The sequence below is a fragment of the Hyaena hyaena genome, unplaced genomic scaffold (assembly GCF_003009895.1).
Source record: "Hyaena hyaena isolate Hyena2069 unplaced genomic scaffold, ASM300989v1 scaffold_1521, whole genome shotgun sequence".
Classification (NCBI taxonomy): domain Eukaryota; kingdom Metazoa; phylum Chordata; class Mammalia; order Carnivora; family Hyaenidae; genus Hyaena; species Hyaena hyaena.
In genome coordinates, this window is record NW_024082155.1 from 43,905 (window position 1) to 70,183 (window position 26,279).

Here is a 26,279-nt window from a genome sequence, read left to right on the forward strand (position 1 = left end):
CCCTAAAATTTTTTTAAAAGCACATATGTTTCACCCTGAAATATCTATTTTCACATATTTCCCAAAATTCATTCTTAATGTCTCATGTAGTTAAAAAACCCATTATTGGGGTGCCTGGGTGGCTCAGTCAGTTAAGTGTCTGGTTTCAGCTCAGGTCATGATCTCATGGTTCATGGATTTGAGTCCTGCATCGGGCTCTGTGCTGACAGCCAGCTCAGAGCCTGGAGTCAGTTTCAGATTCTGTGTCTACCTCCCTCTCTGATCCTCCCCTGCTCACGCTGTCTCTCTCTCTCAGAAATAATTAAAAACATAAAAAAAATTTTTAAACCATTATTGGAATAATATTAGTCATAGAATGAAATTGGTTTAGGGGGCTTCAACAAGGTTTTTCCTGCATGTGCCCGGCAAGACTCCATTGTAGCCAAGTTTGGAAAGGCTATCTAATAAAATGGAATGGAATATCTCAATAAATCTTTGTAGGCTCTAAAATTCACCTAAGTCAATCTTTCAGAGTAATTTTAAACTCTATAGTAAGGAAGTACAAAGACTATTTCAAAAGTTAATCCCAGAAATATCCACTGAACACCCTCTCTCTATAACTGGGATCAAATTCTCATTTGACCCTTACTGGCATCAGTTAACAAAAATGTAAGTAACTTTGACCCTCCCCAGTAATTAAAATTAAGACAGGTCAGCAAAAAGTGAAAGCACTCAAATTGCTGATTTGGGGCACATGAAAAAGCAATGTGAGAGCTCTTAAAGCATAAATTTTAGTTTGTCCAAAGAATTTTAAAGAATATTTAGGCAGAAAATTTCTATCATCTATTGGAATATTAATTGGCACATGTATTATCATATACCATGGAGTTCTAATCCAGTGGTTTTATCTTAGTTGCATAGAATGGTTTGTTTCTACCCAATGTTTATTTGTTTATTTAATAGAAATAAAGCCATAGATAATTTAAACCATTAAATGTCAAACACCATAATACTGAGCACTAACATAATGCCTCTTTAATTATAATTGCTTTGATTTTAAGTCTCAGATGATATAGAAATATGTAGAGGTACTAAAGAAATTGAGAATATTAACTGTATTAATTTTCTAGTGATACCATAATAAAAGTACCATAGTTTTAGTGACTTCAACAACAAAACTTTATTTTCCCCCATTCTAGAAGCTAAATGTTAGAGATTATGTCCGCAAGACTGGTTTCTTCTGAGGCCTCTCTGCTTGGTTAGTAGACAGCCATGTTCTCCCTGTATCTTTCCTCTGTATATGTCTGTGTGATCCAAAATTTTTCATCTTATAAGGACATGGGCCACATTTGATTAGGTCCCACCTTAATGACCTCATTTAATTTTTATTACCTTTCTAATGATCTTGTCTCCAAATATAATTACACTGTGAGATCCTGGAGGTCAGGATTTCAACATATGAATTTTGAGGGCTATTTGTCCCCTTACACTAAGATTGAAGTAGATTATGACCTATTGAACATTTTATTGTTAATTTAGTTTTTCTACATGGAAATATTTGGCAAAGAATTCTATTTACATAAATTTTCGTTGTGTTGGGGGTTTCCTGGAGGTAAATGAAGGAAGAAGAGTTCTGTATTAGTGAGGCAGAGATGTCAGTCTATAAAGAATTTGAAAGGAATCAGTGATGATGCCAAAACCTGCTTACAAATTAAATTAAAAATTCACTTAGAATGGAGGGGTGCCTGACCTATTGAAAATTATGTACACCTGTTTTATAGTAACATGTGTCCATTTGCCATGCCCTTGAATTTCCTAGGCATATTCTTCTACAAAGGATATTATGAGCCAACTAACTGCAGAGAAAAGTATTGTAAGAAGGTAATGGTATATGGTATTGTAGGATCACAATAGTGTGTATAGGTGAGATTTAGAAACTTGACAGAGCAGCAAGGGCAGGAAAATGTAGAGTTTAGAAGTTTGTGCATAACTTCTAAGAATCCAATATCTTTTTCTTTTTTATCCCCATATTTTTAGATTTTATTATTTTATTTTATTTTACTTTATTTTATTTTACTTTATTTTATTGTATTGTATTGTGAAAAGAACACTTAATATGACATTTGCCCTCTTAACAAATTTTTAAGTGTACAGTATATTAATGTTGACAGTAGGTACAATGTTGTATAGCAGATATCTAGAGCTTATTCCACTTGTTTGACTGATAGTTTATGCCTTGGTTCCTCTTCAGATAGTGTCAGTCTTTCACATATTCCTCTTTGGAATTATCACCTTGGCTAGGTTATAAGACTGAGACAGTGTACTTTTGAATGTGTCACTTTGTAAATTACCACTGCAGTGCTACTACTCTATGTTGAAGAACATATATTAATATTATCTACTGTCAAAACATGATTAACAAATTCAAATTATCATGAAAATCAACTAAATCTCAAATATCAAGAATCAGAAAAATATTTGAATACATAGTGGGGATCAAAAGATGGAAAATAAACCAAATTTATTGAAATTTATTTTTGTTTCAATTTTTTTAAAGTAGGTGTGATGCTCACTGCAAGACTCACTGAGGGCCCTAACCTACCATCACAAAATCGTCTTCGAGATCAAGACCTGAATTACATCAGGAGTCAGACACTTAGCAACTGAGCAACTCAGACACCCATTTGTTTCAGTTTAAATACATCACCATGGCAGGGCCCCTGGGTGGCTCAGTCTGTTAAGTATACACGTGTGTATATATACATACATACATACATACATCCTCATGGAGTATTATTTATTAATTAGAATTACATTTGGTCAAAAATTTGATCATGATTTTTAAAGAATTTGAGGGAAATTGATGACCATAGTTAACTATATACAATGTAAATATTTTTAATTTAGTTGCAAAATTAATTTATTTTCATTTATATAGGCATAAATTATTCAGAAATTATTGGCCAATGTCAACCACATATCTGTTTCCATGGGAATTGTGGCAATATTACTGCAAATAGTTTCATCTGTGAATGTGATGAACCATTTTCAGGTAAGAAATGTGTATATAATATGCATATATACACGCATACAAATCATTTTAATTTTGTTTTATACATTTCAAATTAAATTTGAAATGTTGCCTTTATTACTGAAAAATGCCTTTAAGCAGTGATGTCTCCAGCTACAATTAAGTACTCTTCAGAACAGTTTCATTTCTAATAACAGTCTTTTCAAAGAAAATTATTGTACCTTTATATTTGATCTCTATAAATAAAAGGAAATTCTAAAAACATACTTAATTTGATTATCTGAACATTACCAAATAATATAAGCAGAAGCTGTGTTTAGACATATATATCTCTAATAGTATGTTGCTAATATTTTTTATGAAGAATGAATATTTTTCAATGTGGTCTTATTTTATTTTTTATAAAATTATACCCAAAGTTCATTTATGATTAATAAACTTGAAAATGTTCATGCCTTCAATTGACATTTAATTATGCCATTCTTAATTGAGGATATTTTCACTGTACTGTTGAGGTTTCCTGTTTTTCTCAAAGGAAATTTGCTAAATGAAAAGTATCATCAATTCAATTGTTTTATTTTTGTTTTTGTTTTGTGTTTTCTTTTGTTTTTTTGTTTTTGAATAAAACATATAAATTAGGCTTTCTCATAGGAGCCATATTTCTATCTTGTTTCACATTATTTTCTTTGACAAATAGTTTCAAACTTATCTCATGAAATAAATGATCTCCACATATGAGTTCTTTGAATGTTTGGCTAATCTTAGGTACTGAAAAGTTGTAGGATTTCTCAAATGATTTACATTATGTTCTAATAAATAAATTTAGCCATGAAATATAGGATCTCCCTCAAATGTTGCTTTCCACAAGTCCAGTTATTCATTCCAAAGCACATTAGAGTACTTATATAATTGTGCACTTTTGAACTTACTGAATATGGTGTGTGACGACTGTATTGTGTTATGCAAGAATAAACTTTAATGTCTTTTTAAAAATAAGGACCACTCACTGAAACTTTCAAAACCTGACATTTTGTGTGATTAATTTACTAAGTTATTTGATTAAATGCTTGTTACTGGGGGCGCCTGGGTGGCTCAGTCAGTTAAATGTCTGACTTCGGCTCAGGTCATGATCTCACAGTTTGTGGGTTCGAGTCCCGCGTCGGCCTCTGTGCTGACAGCCAGCTCAGAGCCTGGAGCCTGTTTCAGTCTGTGACTCCCTCTCTCTCTGACCCTCCCCTGCTCACGCTGTCTCTCTCTCTCTCTCTCTCAGAAATAAAAAAAATAATAATTCATTAAAAAAATTAAATGCTTGTTACTGACTGAACAAGATGCAACCAAAATTTAGAGGGTTCTTTCACTAAAATGTCAAAATTTCTCAGAGGCATTTGGGTTTATTTTCAGTCACTCTTCAGGAGCTTAAACATTTCTAAACTCCAAATGTTAATGGACAGCAGCAAAAGAAAGTACATACTGCCTTGTTACACTTTTTTTACTCCTCATATCAGCTTTGTCAAGAAAAATTTTCTGGACCAATGAATATTTAAAATTATTTATAAAGTTGCAACTATACATTCTGTTTCAATTGTGTGTATATCACTAATTTTTTATTAAAATATGAATAATGTGTGCACTACAGTAAATTTCAAGTATATTTCCTTTCCAAATGGTAATTTGGCAATTGGGGGGAACTGATATCTTGGCAACATTCTGTCTTATGCTCTATGAGTGTAAACTGCTGCTACCATGTGCAAACTAGGATGACGACTCTATTAGAAAATCTTGGAACATTATAGATTGGGATATTTTTAGTACCTATTTATTGGATTATTCTGTGAATTAAAGCCATAGACAAAAATATATAGGAAACATCATATTTTTAAAATTTGTATGTATGTATGTATACATTGACCAGTCATCAATTAATTTAAATCAAGACTGAAAAGTAATAAGGTGTAGAGTACACTACTCCTACTTTAAAACTAGTGATCATTTAGAAAAAAAACAAATTCCTCATTTTTAAGACATCTCAAATATTATGAGAGTATGAATAAGAATAATTACCATGAGATCAGCTACAATCTCAGACATTATAAAAGTAGAATTAATAAAGATGTAATAAAAAACTGTGTGAAATTACATTCTTCAATTGGAATTACAAATTTAAAATTATTATATAAGATTTATGTATCTATTTTAAAGTGATTTGCTTTAATTTTATCGCTTTGTAAGGTTTATTGCAAAAAACTTAATGTATCTTTTTGAGCAATTCAAGGAACCATTAAAATTCTCATTCTATAGATGGTTAGTTCCTGACTTACTTTCAAACTTTTAAAATATGATTTTGATATAAGAACAAGTGATTGTCAGAAAATAAGCTCTTCAGTCTTTGTTTAGGACTAATTTACAGCTACAAAATTAATTTTAGTTTCAAGATTCAAGAAGCTTTATTGTAAGGCAAGTTGGGATCTCTGTACCTGAGATTTATGATTTAAAGAAACCATGGCATGACATCGAAGGAATAATCAATTTTTCAGGATATTATAATCTCAGGTAATAAGAGATCTAATCTGTCTAGTGGAGGATACTGTGAGACATTTCGTTAGTTTAAATCAGTTTAAATCAGAAGGTGGGCAGAATATTTTCCAATATAAAGTAGCTTTCTCCATTTTCAAAACCCCTACCAGTAAGTAGAATTTATGGAAAATAGTATTTTGTTCATGGACAGGAAAGCTAGCAGGAGCTAAATCAGATATAACATTTTTCATTTTTAATAATTGAACTTTGATCCTATTTCAAACTCAATTCCGATAAAGGTTGGGAAATTAATCTCAGTCAGTTGAACTGTAGTTCTAACACCCTGCCATGTAGAGAATTGAACTAGTCCTTCTTCTCATAAGTGTAAATTGTTAAATATTGTGAATAGTTAATCATATCACATGAACTGATAGCTACTCTACCTGTACACTCAACTCTGAGGCTTAGTATTCCTAAGACTTGGAGTTAAAATTACGGCAAATATTAACACAAGTAAATCTAACACATTTACTAATGTACATAATTTTTTAGATGTTGACTAGGAAAGAGTTCATGTACTTTCCTCTGGATAGTTATTATTTTTACATTATCAGACTTCATTTTGTGGTATTTTTCTTCTTGATTCTCTGGTCACTGTGATCATTATCAGCATTGATGGTGACCTATGCTACAGCATAATGCACAGTAGCATAACACTAAAAAGCAAAGGTTCTGTATCTAATTATTAGTATGCATGATTTACTTCAATACCCACCCTACTCCATCCTGATAAAAAACTGATTAGTTTTTTATCTTCTGATTAGTCTTCTTTTTTGTGATCATCCTCTTTTGATTGACAAAACAATGAATCCAAGTATTCCTCATCCCACTATAAGTTGTCTGGAGACAGTCTGTGTGTCCACTAATTATCTATCTATATTATTCGCTTTGTAAATAGTAATTACTGGTAATTACAGGTCTTAGGATGATCATGAAGATTTTTGTTTTTTATGTTGACAGATGAGAGCATAAATTGATTACTAATGAAACGGCTTTGAATGCTCAATAAAGTGTATAATGTAGCTAAAATCATAAAACATATCTATTATGAGACTTTGACTTTTTTTTACTATTGAATAAATGTAATAGTTAACTACTATTTATCACATGCCTTTCTTTTTACCAGAAAACAAGTACATTAAATAGTTACTCTCATCTCTATTTAATGTTTGAGAAAATGGTGGAAATAAATATATAACTTGGATTTTTCTTTTTTTTACTCTAATGATATTGATCTTAAGTCAATATGTAATGTTACTGCTCTGGTTTGTTCAGTAAGAAGTTACTTAAATATTTAACAGTTTGTCAATGTCAATATATATTTGTATAGACACATAGTATCTTATACATCTTGAGAACCAGTAAGGCTTACTTGATTTGCCATTAAAAAAAATGTTTCTTTTAATATTTATTCTTTTTCGAGAGACAGAGTGTGAGTGGGAAAAAGTCAGAGAGAGAGGGAGACACAGAATCTGAAGCAGGGTCTAGTCTCTGACCTATCAGCACAGAACCTGATGTGGGGCTCAAACTCACAAACTGCGAGATCATGACCTTAGCCGAAGTTGGGCACTTAACCAACTAAGCCACCCAGGCACTCCTGCTTTGCCATTTTTAAGTTGTCTTGCTTCATTGATTTTCATTTAATTATCCATTTTTTTCTTTTAATTTAGAGATAATTCATTGACTTGATAATATTGCCTTCTGACCTTTATTATTTCTCATACAAAGTCAGTTACTTGTATTATTGTTTCCTATGGATATGTCTTTTTTTCTCTAACTAATTTAGTAATTTTATATTTACTATTTTATATTTACATGCATAGCCATGGTTTTCTTTGTATTTGTCCTCGTAGAGATTATCATACTTCTTGGATTTGTAAGGTAATGTTTTTCACCATGTTTGGAAAATTCCAGAACATTTTAAATTATTTTTTACTGTTAAAATCTCTTTCACTTTTTTTCTACAATTCCACATTTGGTAGACATCTTATTATTTTCCTGGTTGTCACTCTGGCATAATTCATTTTAGAGCAATTTTTTTTTCTCCTTGTATCTTTCCTTCAAGGTAATTTCTATTGTTTTATTTGTTAGTTTTGTTTACTGATGCTTTCTAATTCTGGCTAGTGTTGTTCACTCTTCAAGGACTTTGTGTAGTGCGTGTGTGTGTGTTTAATATTTTTAAATTAAGATACAATTGACATATAACATCATATTAGCTTAGTTTCAGGTTTACAGCATAATGATTTGATATTTGTATATATTGTTAAATGATCAACCACAATAAATCTAGTTAACTTCCATAACCATACATAGACTTTCTTTTTCTTGTGAAGACAGTATGTTTTTATACAGTTTTATTTTCTGTGAGAAAGTTCATCTGAAAATAGCTATGCACAGTAACACGAAGTTACACAATCACCAAAGTGAATATTTATCTCAAGTGCTCTCTTGTTTATTTGTTTTCTTTTAATCTCCAAAACTTATCTCTGTTTATATTGAAACAGGTAACTTTGAAGGGAGCCTAAACAGGGTTTCAGGTAGATATCTGTTACTTTAAAACAAGTATATGTAGTTAGTCATAAAGATCAATTTCTGGTAAAGTGATCGTGACTTCATTTTACGTATGATGGTAAATATTTTTAAATGAAATTTACAACTAAAGTTGGAGCATCTTTGGTAAATGAAGCACCGTCAAGAAGCTGAACTTCTAGAGAACGAGAATTGAGTAGCTATGATAAACATATTATGTCTTGTGCAAACAATTTTACCTCATACAACCAACTTAATTTTCCATATATATATTTTTACATGCCACTTTCTTTCTCCAAAGACTACTTTTTTCCTTTACTTGTATAAATGGTAGAAAGATGGAATTGAGTTAAATTCGGTTATTAGAGTCCATAACAATGATATACAAAACTTAGTTATAAATTTTTTGATTACTTCATTTGTAATATGAAAAAATATAACATGCCTTCCTCACTTGCTGTGTCAAATGAATATATGAAGAAACACAGCATAGGCGTGGTTAACATAGATTGCCAGTGGAGTTAGGCAGACTTGTGTTCCACCTCTACAATTACCTAGCTACCTGACCTTTATAATAATATTGAAGCTCTCTAAATTTTAGTTATCTGAACTGTAAAATTACAAGAATTTAAACATTTATTCCATGTTCCCCCACCCCCGGAGGACTAAATTAAACAATCCATGTAAAGCACTTGTTAAAATGAGACACACAGTACTACTCAATTAATTTTTAGCTGTTTCTACTTTAGCTATTTTTTGATATAACTATTCATTTGTTTTTTTAAAAAATATATTTTTTTCTAATATTTATTTTTGAGAGAGAGAGAGAAAAAGGGAGAAAGAGCAAAATTTGGAGAGGGGCAGAGAGAAAGACAGAGACAGAGAATCTGAAGCAGACTCTGCACTGTCAGTGAAGAACCCCACACTGGGCTCAAACTTGCCAACTGTGAGATCATAACCTGAGCCAAAACCAAGGGTCAGACATTTAACTGACTAAGCCACCCAGGCACCCTTATTTTATCTGATTTTATTTTATTTTATCCTATTTTATTTTTATTTTATTTTAGAGAAAGAGCACACATGAGTGCAGGAGAGAGGCAGAAAGAAAAAGGGAACTGCAAGCAGGCTCCATTGAGCCCCTGACTTGGGGCTCAATCCCATGACCCTAGGATCATAACCTGAGCCAAAATCAAGAGTTGGAAACTCTAACTGAATCACCCCAGTTTATTTCTTCTATTTTACTAATATAGACAATTAATATTTCCTTAAGCCAATCATCTATAATCAAGTAGTTCTAGAGGTTGTCCTATGAATAAATCATAAACATTCATATTTTCCCTGCTGTTGTTCATATTTTTCATCTTCTCTAGAATGAAGACCTCTTTCCTTTCATTTACATATACAAAATTCACTTCCTTTACCCCTTCTATTGATTTACAATAGACAGCAAGGCAGCAAGGCCTACAATCTAGTCATGTTTAGAGCCCCATCTTGCAGCATATATAAGGTACTGAATAAATGTTTCATAATAAAGAAAGTAAGATACAGGGATCTATTCTTAAACTTAAAGGAATTCAAAGTATTATGATTCTCTTGTGACAGAAATACTTGAGAATAGATATCAAGCAAACTATTTTTAAAACATCTGGAGTCACAGGATTATAATCTACTATTACACACTCTTATTGTCATATACAGAAGGAAAATTATCACAGTTTTTACTGTGTGTTATATTAGGACACTAGAAGGAATATTGAAAGAAATATGCCGTCTCTTAAAAATGAAAGATACTGTCTTGGTACACATAACCATGTGGATAATGTGAATACCTGCTTATTTTTGACTCTCAATGTGCTCAGTTTTCATACCAACTATGAAAATGGTGGGATTGCATTGTTTTTTTTGAAAGTGAAAAAAGTGTAAAAGCCACTTTTAGCCTTATAATTTTGAATGTACCACTGCCTCCCCTTGTATTATGTTGAATTGGCTATCATTAGTGGCAGATGTTCTATACATTGCAATAATACAGCCTATATGACTGTGATAAATTTTCACTTCTGATTTGTCAGTTTCAGTGACTTAAAAATCACTTGATGACTGCATGAAAATGACTGATGCTTTTTTCTATATTAAGTATTTCTGCTGGTGCAGTATAAGTCTTTTAATGAGTTCTTGAGTTCTGTTGAAGTCTGCATATTTTAATTCTTTGTTCAAGTAAACAGGTGTGACAATTTATAGAATTCCATGCAGAAACTCTCTAATTACACCATCTTGGGACTTCAAAATGTGTTTTATGGGGAAAGCTATAAACTTATTTTTCAGATACAGGAACGTTTTTTAACATATGGCTTCAACTTTTATTTAGTGAAAAATTTGAAAATGGAAATCCAGAAAGTTAAACTTCCAGAATGTTTTGTCCTATAGGTAATTTTGCTAGTCTATTTTACCTGTTGATACTCAATGCTATTACATTTTTAGATGCTAGCTATGAAATTCCATTGCAAGAAGTATCAAAGTATGATTATAAGCATATCTTTCAATGCATATGATCCTGCTTGATTTCTATAATTGGTTGCTTTGATTATAGTAATCAGAAATTCCGACTTTTTATGACCTTCTTCATTATGGACAGGCTTACCTTAACAACTTTATTAACTCCATACATGTTCAGGAGCATTTTTAGAAATGATCCTCCAAGGGCATTTCCTGATTCAAGACAAATATTAGCAAGTGATTATTATGTTTTGGGAGCAAAATGTGCTACAATTCTGCGGAGATCTTTATCAAGTTAAAGAGTTACTTTAAAAATAATATGAAATAATAAATTAAATTAAGATGTACATTTTAATGATATATCAATTAAATTTGTAAAGAAAGTAATTTATTTTTATGTACTTATGCATTAGATTTGAATCTGTGTCTACCTATTCATGACAGATTCATTTAGATGGCTATACCTAAAATGATGGTGTTGGGGAGAAAGATTTTCTCAACACTTCACTATTCTTCTAGTTGATTGAAGAATTAATCTGAGGTGCCTGGATGGCTCAGTGGTTGAGCGTCCGACGTTGGCACAGTTTGTGGGTTCGAGCCCCACATCAGGGTCTCTGCTGACTACTCAGAGCCTGAAGCCTATTTCAGATTCTGTGTCTCCCTCTCTCTCTGCCCCTCCTCCACTCATGCTGTGTTTCTCTCTGTTGCAATAATAATAAACATTAAAAAAATAAATTAAATAAATTTAAAAAATAAAAGAATTAATTTGACATGAGAAAGATAATACAGGAGAAAAACAATTATTATGCGGAGGAGACCCAATAATGAAACTGAGACTTGAAGAAAAGATCAAGACAGGTATTTTTTATACTTTTGAGACAAAGAGACAATAAATCTGTGAGAAATTGGCAGGACAAAGATAACTTACGTTTGGGAGCTTCAGTGAATAAGAAATCTTAAACAGAATTTGGGTTGAGGTAGTAAACTAGCAAAAAGTAATAAGGATAGTTTATTTGTTTATTTTTTTAGTCTTTATTTTTTTGATTTTTTTGATGTCTTTATTTTTATTTTTGAGAGACAGAGACAGAGAGTGAGCGGGGAAGGGGCAGAGAGAGTGGGAGACACAGAATCTGAAGCAGGCTCCAGGCTCTGAGCTGGCTGTCAGCACAGAGCCTAACTGAGCGCTCAAACCCACAGACTGTGAGATCATGACCTGAGCGTAAGTCCGACGCTTAACTGTCTGAGCCACCCAGGCACCCAACAAGGATAGTTTATATGTCCTTCTTGGCTTTGAATTCCATATCTCTGGTGATAAGGTTGTCTCTTTACATTTTCATGCAGAGAAGTTACATTTTACGTGGGAGACTCATTTCCTGCTTTATGGAGACAAAAAGAGATCAGAGTGTTCTTCTTATACTAGTTTGGAAGTAACTTTTTAATTCAAAATATTCAACATGCCAAAGTGGCACATTTTGAGGAGACTTGTCCTTGGCCCATACACTGGATATACCTGAACTTAGATCTTTTTAGGAGCACTTTTTATAGTTTTTATTCTGTTTTCTAACAGAACCTAAATTGTATGCATCATGGCAGATGAGCCCACTCATTGGTATTTAAGAATTGAGGTTTAACTTCAGCTAGAGGATTACAAGGAACTGAAGTTTTTCAAATGCCATCATGACTGCTTTGGGGAACCAACTGCTCTTACAAGATAGCAATTATGATATTGTTCCCCCTGAATATTGTTCCTTAATCATCATTGCACATATAATAGGCATTGTATACATATAATGAAGAATCTCATTTGATATGGTGAAAACTAGAAAGCAAACAACACTTTTAGCTTACTGAATTCATATATTCACATTATGATATTCTTTCATTACTGTCTTCTGAGTCTAGGACACAATATTTTAATAAATTAAATTACTTTATGAAAAGGTGATAACTACGAGGTAGGCGTCTGACAGGAAGGACTGAAATTTATAAATTGAGTCTAACTAACCTTTAGGTAAGTTATAAAAACATGTAACTATTTAACTATGTAACTATTTTCACACATCAATAAACTTCTGATTAAATCTGATATGTTAATTACAGAATAGTGCATTATTCTTTTCAGTATTTTCTCATAGAAAAATCACGTCTGGCTACATATCATTAATTAAATGTAAAATTATTTTCAAATGAACATTTTTTACCTCTCGTAGCATTTTAATACAATCAATATGTATAAATCTAACCCTATAATCTTGAGTTTTCAAGGGTTAATTTTAGAACTTTGAAACATTTTTAATGAGTAAACTCATTGCTCCAGCGAGTATATATGAAGACCAATAGTGGAAAGATTGAATATGACTGTATTGACTAACTAGTAGTTTGCTTTTATGAACAAAACCCAAGAACTCCTAATATTTGCCTAGTGTTTTAGTTTGTACGATATTTCCCTATGTAGATAACACTTAATGGTGGCAACTACCCTATGAGGGAAAAAATACAATAGTAATTAAGTACTTGATATATATCAGACAGTCCTTGATTGGATAAGTGGTTACTTCTTTCAAGATAGACATCATTACTGTGGCACCTGGGTGGCTTAGTCGGTTGAGCGTCCGACTTTCGCTTGGGTCACAATCTCGCGGTTCGTGGGTTCGAGCCCCGCGTCGGGCTCTGTGCTGACTGCCAGCTCAGAGCCTGGAGCCTGTTTCANTTCGAGCCCCGCGTCGGGCTCTGTGCTGACTGCCAGCTCAGAGCCTGGAGCCTGTTTCAGTCTGTGACTCCCTCTCTCTCTGACCGTCCCCTGCTAACGCTGTCTCCCTCTCTCTCTCCTAGAAATAAATAAAACATTGAAAAAAAAAAAAGATAGACATCATTACTTCTCAGCAACATTTGTTTTGGATATTTTTTCAACTTCAATCTGAAAAAAGTCTTTTTTCAACAGCTTTAACTTCCTGGTTTTCTGGTCTGTAATCATAAGCATATTTCCTTCCCTATGCCTTTGAACTATGTTCTCAGCCAAAAAACAAGTCTCTTTCTCCCTATTTATTACATCTTCAGGAGCCCTTTCTTTATTTTGTTTCTTCAACTATTCACTTCAAGCCCTTTCAGCACTTTTAATTCTTATGCTCTTACATCTTCAACTACTCCACAGAGCTTTTGCTAGTTATTGATTGTTGTGTAATAAATTAACCTTAAACTTAATGGCTTAAATCAATGACAACATTTATTGTTTGCTCATGAATCAGCAACTTGGCTATCTTTGCTTTGATAATTGCTGTTAGGAGTGTCTCAGAAGCTAGGTGCTAGAATCATCTGAAGATTGTTTATAAGATTCACCTAGCTTCACAGTTCTAGCAGGTGATACTGAGTCTTGACTGAAATGTTAGCTGGTGCTATTGGATGAAATACTTACAGATACCCTCTGTGCATGACATTAGCTTTCACAATATGGTACCAGGACTCCACAACCATCATCTGGAGAGAGAAATGAACTGTATCGCCTTTTATGACTTAGCCTCAGAAGTGACATAAAATAATTCTTCCTACATTCTTTTTATTGAGGATGTTATACAAATCTTCTCAGGTTGAAGGTTAAGAGGAAAGGTTCTGGAAGACCATATTTAGTTACAAATATTCCTACAGTCATTTTGTTAGTCTACCAGAGAACACTTGCTTTTCTTCTTTGTCTTACTGTGAAACCTAAGTGATTCTCTGGCTTCTTCTTCTTCTATAGCTTTTTATAGCAAACATTACAGATTCTTTTATGGAACATGCATGTACCATGAAGCCATTATTGCTTCCTCTTAATTACGATTTTCACTTACCAAATTATTGCTTTTGACATATCTTTCAAATTCTCCTCTTTCTTTGAGCTTCATGCGGCCTTATATCAGATTTGCTACTGTTTTTAACATTATCATTTACTGTCTTCTTGGTTCCTCATCATTAACTGATGGACCCAACACCTAGCTTTTAATCCTTTTTTTCTACTGCAAATCCTAACATCACTATTTTAAACTCACACTTCAAATTCTTTGACTTTATCAACTTCTAAGGATATAACAACAGTCATTTTACTATAGCAACTCACACCCACAAAGATGTCAAAAACCTCATAATCATCTTGAAATACTGAGTTTTCCTTCTAATTCTGTCATTTTCTGAATCAATCTACATTTCATTTTTGTGGCCAAATCATTTTTTTAGTCCTGAGGAGACAATTTGTTTTTATAGGAATAATAGTGTTTTTGAGTTAAAGGACTTGATATGATCCCATATCTGCTGTTTATTGATCTTTATGAAGACACATAATTAACTTTTCTGAAGCTAAGTTTTTTTCATGTGCTGTAGTTGAAAGAAAAGAAAAAGCATTATTTTGAAGTGTTTTGTATATAAAACACAAATACTATTTTACACTGTTTGAGTTGCACCAAATTATTGTTAGTTTCTTCTTGCAAAATATTTTTGTCTCTCCACAACTAATCCAAATCCAGTTGCCACACTTCTTTCATACCATACGATATATATAATTATGTTTGTCTTTTTCAGATCAGGTGTATTCTCTGCTTCTTTTTATGGTTACAACCACTGGTGGTGGAAATTCCAACTTTTTGTGTGGCTTTACAAATACTTTTGGAGTCTTCAGACTCAGCAGTCCCCTCAAAAGTGACCGGCCATCTGTTCTGGGGCTTAAATAGGAATTTATCTGATTGTTTACTGCTCCGTTTCCAAAATCTCAAACTTTTGTTGTTCAACCTCTCTTTCCTAAAGTTTTTCCCCTAACACCATCTCCATGGAGCAGATACTTTTTATCTGCTACATAGAAAGGACATATTAAGTATGATATTCATGAATTTTTATCTAATATTTATCAGTTTAACTATATAATCCCTCATGTGCTTCACTTCTTTTCCTTTAGTTTCATTTACTTTTATGTGCCTGTTTATTATAATAACACTCTGACCTAAATCCCTGCTTATAACCTAATATAATATATGCATTCATCCCAATTGGGTTTATTAGTTGGTATATATTTTAATTTCTAAGGGAATTACACTTAATTCAGTTATCTTACTTGATGAGGTAGACTGCTCAGAAGAAGGAATTATTTTCTTTGATATCCTAGCTACTGCTTATCAGAACATAGCCTAAGGCACTTAGGAGTTTGGATCCAAGGGAATTTATTTTAATTTTTAGGCACAAAGGAAAAGAAATACCAGGTGAAAGCACATTAGTGAGAGAGTTTAAAACCTAGCCGAGAGACACTCTTGTGAGAGATAATGTTTACAAACACCAATCTTGGAATTAAGTAGAATAAAAGTATAATTTTTTTAGTGAAAAAGACTAAATCAATTAATGAGATGCAGTGATTGTTATCAAGGGCAGTAAAATAAAGTCCTTTGGTGTTTGACTTATTCTCACTTGAACGGCATCCTTTCTGTTCACCTATAACTGAAATCACATTTTTACACAGATACGACAATTTATATTTCTATTTATATGCCACATGGTTTAGACTAAATGCTTTAATGAATTTTAAATAATTTATGAATGAGTCATGATCAATGATGAGTTCTTCACAAAAATAAGGGATATTATTCAAAAACTTACTAAACTATGTAAGAGCTTTTACTAAAACATTTTTAGGTTTGATATTTTCCACAGGCTTTCCTTGTAAGAATGTTTCTGAAATTTTAATGATAGCACTTGTTCCTATATATGGAGAACATAATTTCTAAAATATCTATAATCTCTTTCTCCTTTTGTGATCACCATAGCACAGTGTCTTTCAAGAGAAAATGTAGATCTTCTAAACATATCTATATTCTTCCAAGGCTATTATATTGACTACACCTTGATTACATTCAGATTTAGAAAAAAAATATATTCATCTCCCTATGATATACTCCTTCCTTCTAAGGATCTTCCAATTCTGGATTTTGTTTTTGAGGAATAATTAAGCAAATATATATTCTAGTCTGTCTCATGATTACCTTCAAAGTACATGAAAATTGGCAATAATATGTTAGGTTGTATACAAAGAAAATACTATTTATTTAGTAAACCAATAATGTTAACGAATGATGAGTTTATGTAATCATCTACATTTAAACTACATATGAAAGAGATTAACAGAATCAAACATAGAATAAGCCAACTGAATCTCTGCTATCATTTAATTCACATAGTTTGTTACTGATTATGGTTTGCTTAGAACTAAAATGATGAGGAAAATTTTAGGAAATATAAAGTTTAAAGCAGTTATTCTAAGATGCTTAAGGGACATGATTCTACCACCTTATTTTACACTAAAAACATCCTAAAATATTTTACTAGAAATAGAATAGTAAAAACCTGTATTTCAAAGAAAGAAGAGAAAAAAATCTGTCAACTTCTATTTTCCAAAGTGTTTCACTTTATAGGAATATTTTTCTAATTGCTCTGGACTCAATAATAACTGAACCATGTCCTGAATCTTAAAATTTTGTAGTAATGTTCTTTCTGAATCATAGTAGATTTCAACATAAATTACAATGATACCAAAGCAGGAGTCAGTGAAGTGCTGGTTGTGATATGCTAAACTAAGATCTGAAAACCACTAATTTTCCCCTGTCTCCCAATTCAATTTACAACCCTGTTTCTAGTATTCATCTACATTCATCTTCATTTTATTTTTAGCTCCTGCAAACTTTCTATGCCATAATTTTTATATATCCACCTTTACTTTCAGAACTGCATACTATATCCACATCCATCTTTCTACATGAAGTTAACATCTAGGTAACAATTTCCCTTCCTGACAGCATACTTAATAACTTTTACATTCATGTGGATGACACTTCAAATACCAGAGTTTTATGATTCACTTACTTTGATTATGCTAACATATAACCTCAGTCTTTATATCAGCTGAGTTGCTTACCAATTCTAAGTTATCTTTGTGTCTCTGAACTGGCTAACACATTAACCATAACAACTAATATTTAAATGAATATTGTCTTTAATTTGAAGAATATTGGAATGCATATTAAGAATGAACAGGTTATATCAAGGACTTCAAGATTCATCAGTTTTAAGACTAATCTAATATATTAAACTCATGTAGATTAAATAATAATAATGTCAGCTATCATTTATTATTTACTATATATTAGGCATTGTGCAACCATATCTTATACATTATTTACATGCGATTGTCAAGACAAAACTATACAATAACTACCATTATACTTCTCCTTACATTTATTAGAGAAAAGAAAGCCCAGAGAGCTTTCATGAGTTTCAAAGTTTCCAGAATCACAGCTAGTTAGTGGTGTAAGGAAGATTTTTATAAGATTAATGATGCAAGCAGGTTTTTCTTTTTATTAATCCTAGTTGAAGATAGCACTTAAGTCATTGGCATAGATCCTTCTGTTCCATGTTACTAGTTCTGTATAGCATGTACCTTTTTAAAAGATGATCGTTTTACCTACCACAAAGTCTTCTAGAAACACCCATTTCCTGAGAAAGTGTTATTTTATATCCAATCTCTAATATATGCAATTTTAAAAATCCATAAGTAAATTTTAAATGCCACATGGAAGAAGCTTGTGCATTTTTCTTTGATATGATTTTAAGTCACAGTGCAATCTGGCAATTTCTAAACTTAGGCTAGAGCTAGGGATTTAAAATCTTTGGAAATTTACTTACATCATTTCCTCAACAGATGCTTGGCAGAAGAGATGGCTATGTATAGCTGAGGAAGAAAGTTCTTTGAGGATAGTGAGAAATTTGTTGAGGTTTAAATTCCTCAGACTTAGTTCAACTTTTTTCCCCCTTCTTCTGCTGACTGGTATTCACAAGTGTTAATGGAAAAGTGCCTCCCTCACCTTGAGAAATACAAAGCCAATAATTTAAAGAAATAAAAGAGAAAAAAGAATGATTTTAAAAGGAAAATAATGAACTAATTCCCCAGGAAGTTTATATGACTCTTATAAATTTGAAAAAGTATACATCTTTCTTACTTTGATTTCTTACTTTATATTTAGACTTAACTAAAATATTTAATAACAATATACACAGAGATCTTATGTCCTTGAACAGTTTAATGGAAAATAAATCTATATGTATTTACATTTGCCATACTGGAAATATTTTAATACTTGGTGAAGAATTAAAATGTGTAACTGAAAGGATCTCACTGGAACAAAAATGCTTTATTAGACTTTGCATGTCAAAACCTCCTCCAATATTAATACCATTTTTATCCAATTTATTTGGGGGAATCAAGAGATTGGTGGCACCTTACTGCTTGCAATATAATGCTTAATGTATTTCATGAACTCATAATATTGGAAGTATAATATGAGGGATTAGGGTTGCCAGATTTAACAAATAAAATACAAAAGTTGATTTAAATTTAAATTTCAGATAAACAATGGATTTCCATATATTGAATGGGACATAGACTTCTTTCTTAGTGTACAGAATTACCTTTAACTAAATATATCAGGTGCCCAGCATGATGTAACCATAGGGAAATATGTAGGATAAGTAATAGAAAATCTCTAATATTTCTTGCCCAAGAAAGCATAAGAAGGGGATTTTGAAAAGAGAGATAAAAGAAAAAAATCAGTCAGATGTGTGTCCATTTCCCTCTTCCTATCTTTGGCTTTGTGAGGAAAGAGTATGTTTCACTAAATAAGAGTGGAGCGCCAGGAGAGGAGGTCTCTTGCCAAACCTCCCTGTTTAAGGTTCTAGAACCATATAATTCCTGGCTGTCCTTACATGTAACAGGAAAACTCATGGATTAGTTTCCTGATCTGTCCTTAGTCCTTTGCCTTCCTTCTCTCCTGAATGTGATTTTTCTCTAAGTCTCTGGATGGTGTCATGCTCATGCTTTCAGAAAACCCTATCCGAGGACCATTCAATGAAGTTTGTTGTGTGCTACTAGCTCTTGTGTTAGTATCATTTTCTTTATTTGGTCCCCAGACTTCTTAAATCCCTATATCTCTTTTATTTCCTTTTAATATTTGTTCTTATTAAATTGACCAAGTCCTCAGGAGTGTAATAAATAGTTGCGGTAATGGTAAAAATTTTAACCATATTCCTGGTATTAAAGAGAATTAATCTAAAAATTTCCATTCTATATAATATTTCCATTGGTCAACAAATTTTTCCATGTTTTTACTTGCAAGTCTTCTGAATAAGTTTTTCCCAGACAATGGTGTATATTATTGTTTGTTTTATGGGCTCTTTTTCTTTCAACCCATTTACATTATTGCCATAGTTTATATTCTTGGTCTCAACTCTCTCCTTTTTTCTATTTAAGTTTGTTTTCTTTGCCTTTTTTTTTTTTGCCTTCATTTTATGCCACATTTTGGAAAGTAATTCATCCATACTTAATCCTACCACTAATTTTTGTTTTTTATAGTTCATTATTTAAGCTGTATTTATGTCTAATTATCAACAATTGAAGGATCATTCTGGCAACTGTGATAAGAGTGGAATACAGCATATTTCACTGTAGCATACAGCAAATATACAACTGAGGGCAATGGTAGAAACAGGAAAACTACTTACAACTCTGCTGCAGTAATCCAGATGAGCAAAAAAAAGTCTTAATGAAAGAGTATTATACTGAATATTTTTAAATCAAGAGAAAAAACTCAATTATTGAATCATAGAGTGGAAAATTTAAACAAAACTGTAACCATAATGACATTGAAAATGCACACGTTATGAATTTTACATATTGACAACACATAATAATCATAAAGGTATACCTGTTTTGAAAGGTAAGCCAAGTAACACAATTTAAAATATCTACTGTGGGAAAATAAATAGTTTTCAAATCAGTGAGAGATTCCACTGTTATAATACTTAAGAATCATGGTGTGAAATCAAAATATAGTGATATAATAATGGAATATTTCAACAGTTGACTTATGCAAAAGTTTTTCTAAGAGCTCACAGGCATACACAATTTAAGGAGAAAAGATAATACTACTTTCCAATCTATTTACCTAAACATTTTTATTTTATTGTAATTTTAAAGACATTTAATGTTTATTTTTGAGAGACAGAGTTTGAGCAACAGAGGGGTAATGAGAGAAAGAGAGACATAGAATATGAAGCAGGCTCTAGGCTCTGAGCTGTCAGCACAAAGCCTGATGTGGGGCTCAAACCCACAAACCTTGAGATTGTGACCTGAGCTGAAATCAGATACTTAAATGACTGAGTCACTCATGTGCCCCTATTTTTTTTAAAGTAGCATACAGTAAAATTGATTTTGTATATATTTGACAGTTCTATACATTTTAACATGTATATAGATTTATATAATTACCATTACAATTATGGTGCAGAACAGTTTCATCAACCCAAAACATTCATGCTGTTCTTTTCAGTCACATTTCCCCCAGCCCAGACCTCAGCCAACCACTGATCTGTTTTTTGATCTTTGTAATTTGTGTTTTCAAGAACAGTATGTAAAAGATTCATACATGACATAGCTTTTGAGACTGAGTTCTTACCAGCATATCGTTGGAATTTATTCAAGCATTGTTGTTGTCACATAGTTCATTCTTTTTATTACTGAGTAGTATCCAGATACCAGAGTTTGCTTATGTATTCACTCATTTAAGGGCATTTGAGTTATTTCCATTTTTTATCATTATGGATAAAGCTACCATACGTGTTCATGTGTAGGATTTATGTTTCATTCTCTAGGGTAATAAGAGTTTATTTTATATGACAAATACCCAAGAATAACATTGCTAACTCATGTGGTAAGAGCATGTTTAATTTTATAAGAAACTGCCAAACTGTTTACCAGAGTGGCAGTGCTAATTTTCACCAATATTGTGTGAGTACTTGTTACTTGGCACTAACACTGGTGTAAATTTTTTGGTTTTAGTTTTTAGCCATTATAATAAATGTGTAGCGGTAGCTTATTGTGGTACAAGATTGAAAAAATTACACTTAAAGTTTATTCAGTACAGTTCAAACAAGAGGATAGTGAGTTTAAGGATTTCAGGGCTGATCAAGGAACTACCTGGATCACTGCAGTGGGGGGGGGGGGGCAGTATCCATTTGGCTTTATATTATTTGGTTTGGAGAGGTATTACAAGTAAGACCCTTGCATCAGGAGACTTTAGAAATGGGAGCGTATAGTCACCTGAAGGCAAAAGAACTCTGAGGGAAGAGCAGAATTGAGGAAAGGGCTACATCTAGGTGATGTTACTTATTAGTAGAGTTGATAGTTACCAGGTCACAGAATTTTGAAGGGCAGCTGTTTCAGGTCTTTTGTAGTCCCGAGGTATGTTGTATCTGTAGCTAGTAAATATCAGGTACAATTTTGCTATATATGTAATTCAGGTAGGCTCTAATTTACTTAACGTAATGTTTATTGGGGCTATATGTAAAACAATTGTATGTTTAAAAATTTGAGTTTGTCACTGATGGGCTTTTACGTTTAATGGACTCAGCTTGCCATGAAGCAGTAAATAACAAGGGCTTATCTTTGGCTGACTAATATAACAGAAGAAAGTAGATCTATAAAGTCCTATAGATCATTCAATCAACTATATGAATCACATAATACACTTTCTGTAGAAAATAATATTTTACTAATATTTGGAGAAACTAAACCTGGAAAATACAAAAAAATGAAAATACAGTTTTGGTCACTTCTCTCCTAATGTTCGATACAGAAACAAAATGTGACCTTCATATGTAAAAAATGGTATTATTTACCCTTTAGTAAACATTTTTATTTAGAAGTACAAATGAGAACTTGCTAAGAAATCCATATATTCCAACTCTTTAGAAGGAATGCATTATGTAATGGAATAGTTTGTCACATTAATAGTATAGCTTAAGGCTGTGAAAGTCTGTGTGTATGTATAGTTAATTGGTACATACTACGAATTAATTAGGAAACTACTGTGTAATTTGTAGTAATCCATTGAGCTAATCAAGCCAAAATACCACTAAATAACATCAGAACACATTTTTGTGTATTTAATTGAGGCAGTGTCCAATGGAATATCTAGGTACACTGGAATGAGCTTTTGGTTCTGAGTCAGTAAGAATCTGACAGAATAAACAGAACAAATATTTATTTAATCTCCTTTTCCCTATTATTAATACGAATTATTTCCAACTGGCTTGGTGATAATGCACAAATTTTCATATCTACTGCAACAGGTTAAACAGTGTCAACATTGTGGGGAGATTTTTTTCCTTTCCTGTTTCTGTTTTGTTGACTCCAAACAGAGGGAAAAAAATAACAATCAAGATGGAAGACCTAGAAGACTTTATCTTTGTAGGTATGATGACATAAGTCACATTTTATTCTACATTGAAAAATGTAAATGTTTGTATTATGGCAAGTATAAATTTATATTTTGTATAGAAGAGAGACTTTTTATTTTTTTTCTCTTTGCCTTTAGTCTTCATTGATACTGATATTTCATTAGATATTTTTACTCTAAGGAGATAACATTTGATTATAATGAAGTTTAGCAAGGCACCATAACTCATATCTATTTTCTACTCTCCTTCCAGTCTCTGGATATTTTATTGTTTCTTTAGTCATTCCTTTTTTTCTCCTAGGGAGTATATACTATGGAGGAAATATGTGTGTGTGCGCACATGCATGTGTGTGTGTGCGCTTACATATATATGAATACACACACATGCATAGACACACACACATATATTCATAAGAAAAGGTTTAGAAAAAGAATGAAGAGAATATAGGAATAACTTTTGAAATTTGGACTACCATTAAGGAAGAATTAACCATAATACAGGGACCACTCCCTAGGAAAGGAAAATTATTATACTGCTGTTAACCCCATAACTATAAGGACATTTTCAACTATTTTAGGTTTCTTTGAATATTTGCTAAGTCTTTTTGTTTGTTTTTTATAAAGCTCTACGTGTACAGATGTTTAAGATCTTTGCAAGAATATAGCATTTCTCTTTTATTTGACAGATGTTTATTAGATACTTACCAAGTATCACACATTCCTTCCCTTATTACCTTTGGAGAAACTGTACATGAATATTCCTTTTTTTCTTTCTTTTCATGAAATTGGAAGATTTAAAATATCTCATTATCTACAATATTATATAAATTCTTATTATCTTAATTATTTACATACCTTAATATTGATGCTGAAAGCTACTATAGTTCATTCTTTAGTCATTTTATTTCACATTTTAATTATTAAGGTAACTAAATCCAACCTGCTTACCTATGTAAAATAATGTACAGAATGAGAACAATTATTTCAAATTAATGCCATTGGCATTTTAAACATCACTATGAATATCAACTGCTTGATCCTCTCTAATAAATGAAAATATTAATTGAATATCCCATCCCTGTGACATACATTCAGCACATCTTCTCTCTGTATGATATACTGTTACAGATGGCTTTTCAAACCAGTAGGTATGTCTTGTTCAATTAATATTGGCAAAGTTCACATAGCAGGAGTCATCTTATCAGCTCTTGACAACTGTGTACATAGTTCTATCATAGAAGAACTTTTTTCTCTCTGATTTTCTCAAATCAAAGAATATATGAAGGCAGTTTTTAAGAACAGATCCACTCAAACATCAACCCTATTAAAACCCTGTTTCCTTTATTTATAATTGTTTTTTGGTCAGATCGTTTTGCATGCACATTTTTCTCATTATAGAGATACAGCTTAGCAAATTCTCTATATTATTGCGATTTGAATTTTCAGACATATTTAAACAAAGATGAATAAGTTTACCTTTTTAGATGCTATTATATTACAATAGCCCTGGTAATGCTCTTTAATTTGAAACTTTGAAATTTCTCCTCAGTGCCTGGTAAACTACAATATTTTTAGTAGGCAATAAAAAATAATATTCCTTGTCTTATTTTCAAGACTCAAATAAGATAAGTGCATGTGTGCTTTGTGGACAAATACAAGATGTTGCTTATGCTCTGTATACCCTAAATTCCAAATGTTTCATGTTTTGTCCATGCTGGATTAATTCTTAATTTAACAAAAGATATGTTATTTCTGAGCAGCTCTATCAACAAAAATATTTGACTTCTGTTCAGCTTCAAAGTGATAAATGGCAATTGGAAAATTAATCAAAAATTAAACTTTGAGGGTGCCTTATTCAAACTTCCATTAATAATACAATCCATGATCTCCCCTTGAACAAGTCATAGGTTGGTGGAAAAAGAAGACAAATGATGTGTACAAAGAAATTGCAGTGGAAGATGTGAAATACAGTTGTAGGGAAGTTCATGGATACTATAGGAAGTATCAATTGAAGTATTTTATACATGATCTGATTTGAATTTAAGCATGATATTTTAATTAATAAGGATAGAGGATAATTTAGAGATTGGGAGTTTAGAGTGAATCTGGTTATTATATTCCAAAGATGCAGGGCAGGCTAAATGTCACCAATGATACAAGTATATGTTAAGAGTCAATATGACTTGCTATGTAATTGGTTATGCGTGGTGAGGGGTATAGGAGGGTTAAGAAATAGGATTTTTTCCAGGTTCCCCACTGAGATGATTCCCCACTGAACTTGGTGTTCAGTGGATAACATGGGTTTTGAGGTGAAACGAAAAGCTAACCTTGTACTTGATGAGCTTTACATACTGTCGACTATCCATGTAAAGAAATTAACTTATATTTGAAGATTTGTCTCAAACTTGTACAAGCCTCATTGGGTTAGAAATATGTAAGTATGTTTAAGTTTGATTTGTAGGTAAAAATGTTAAATTTTCTAGAAAAACTTTCAATTTTCATTCACAGGCATGATAATGGAGTAAGCTTGAATTTGTTTTTATTTATCTAAATATGATGCTGTGCCAGGGTAGCCAACCAATGAAACAAACAAACAAATGATTGCAGAGACTTCGAACAAGAAAGATATATTTCTCACTAATACAGGCACAACTGCAAGGTTAGTTGACATTCCAAGACAATTATCAAGCAAAGGATATTCAGCCTTGTACTTCCACATCAACCAGAATTGCTGTTGCATTGAAAAGGAGCCCGGGAAAGGCTTTTACCAGCAATTAATTGCTTTCAACCTTAAGTAACATATACCCCATCTACACAGATTTCTCTGGCTAAATTCAGTCACAAGCCATACCTAACCTGAAGGAGGCTAGGAGGTTCTATATCCTCATATCTTCAGAACGAATAACAGAAATATTGGTAAACAGCACAAAGGTCTTCAGTATTTTTGAAGTCAGAAGTACTTCAGTCTCAGAGAAACCAGCTCTGTCGAAGGTTCTTCACCCAGAAAATGAGAAAAAAAGATGAATGAAAAAACTCAAACCCAGTTTGTGTATCTATAAATATTTCTCTGAGTTTTGCAGGTTAATTTGTTTTTAAAGACCCTGTAGAACTTGTTTTTGATTTGATGCCCTACAAATTCTTCTTTAAAAGAAGGTTCCCATGGGGCGCCTGGGTGGCTTAGTCGGTTAAGCGTCCGACTTTCGCTTAGGTCATGATCTCACGGTTGTGGGTTCGAGCCCCGCGTCGGGCTCTGTGCTGACTGCCAGCTCAGAGCCTGGAGCCTCTTTCGGTCTGTGACTCCCTCTCTCTCTGACCCTCCCCTGCTCACGCTGTCTCTCTCTCTCCTAGAAATAAATAAAACATAAAAAAAAAAATTA

The 26,279-nt window shown here is 32.3% G+C and overlaps 1 protein-coding gene across 1 annotated transcript in view; it reads left to right on the forward strand.

Annotated features, from left to right (window-relative positions):
- The window catches only part of LOC120225841 (protein eyes shut homolog), a 160,414-nt gene that overhangs the window by 1,190 nt on the left and 132,945 nt on the right, over positions 1 to 26,279 (forward strand). The window contains exon 2 of the mRNA XM_039224025.1: positions 2,918 to 3,031. Coding sequence (XP_039079956.1) covers positions 2,918 to 3,031 — 114 coding nt within the window. The remainder of the gene's footprint in view (positions 1 to 2,917; positions 3,032 to 26,279) is intronic.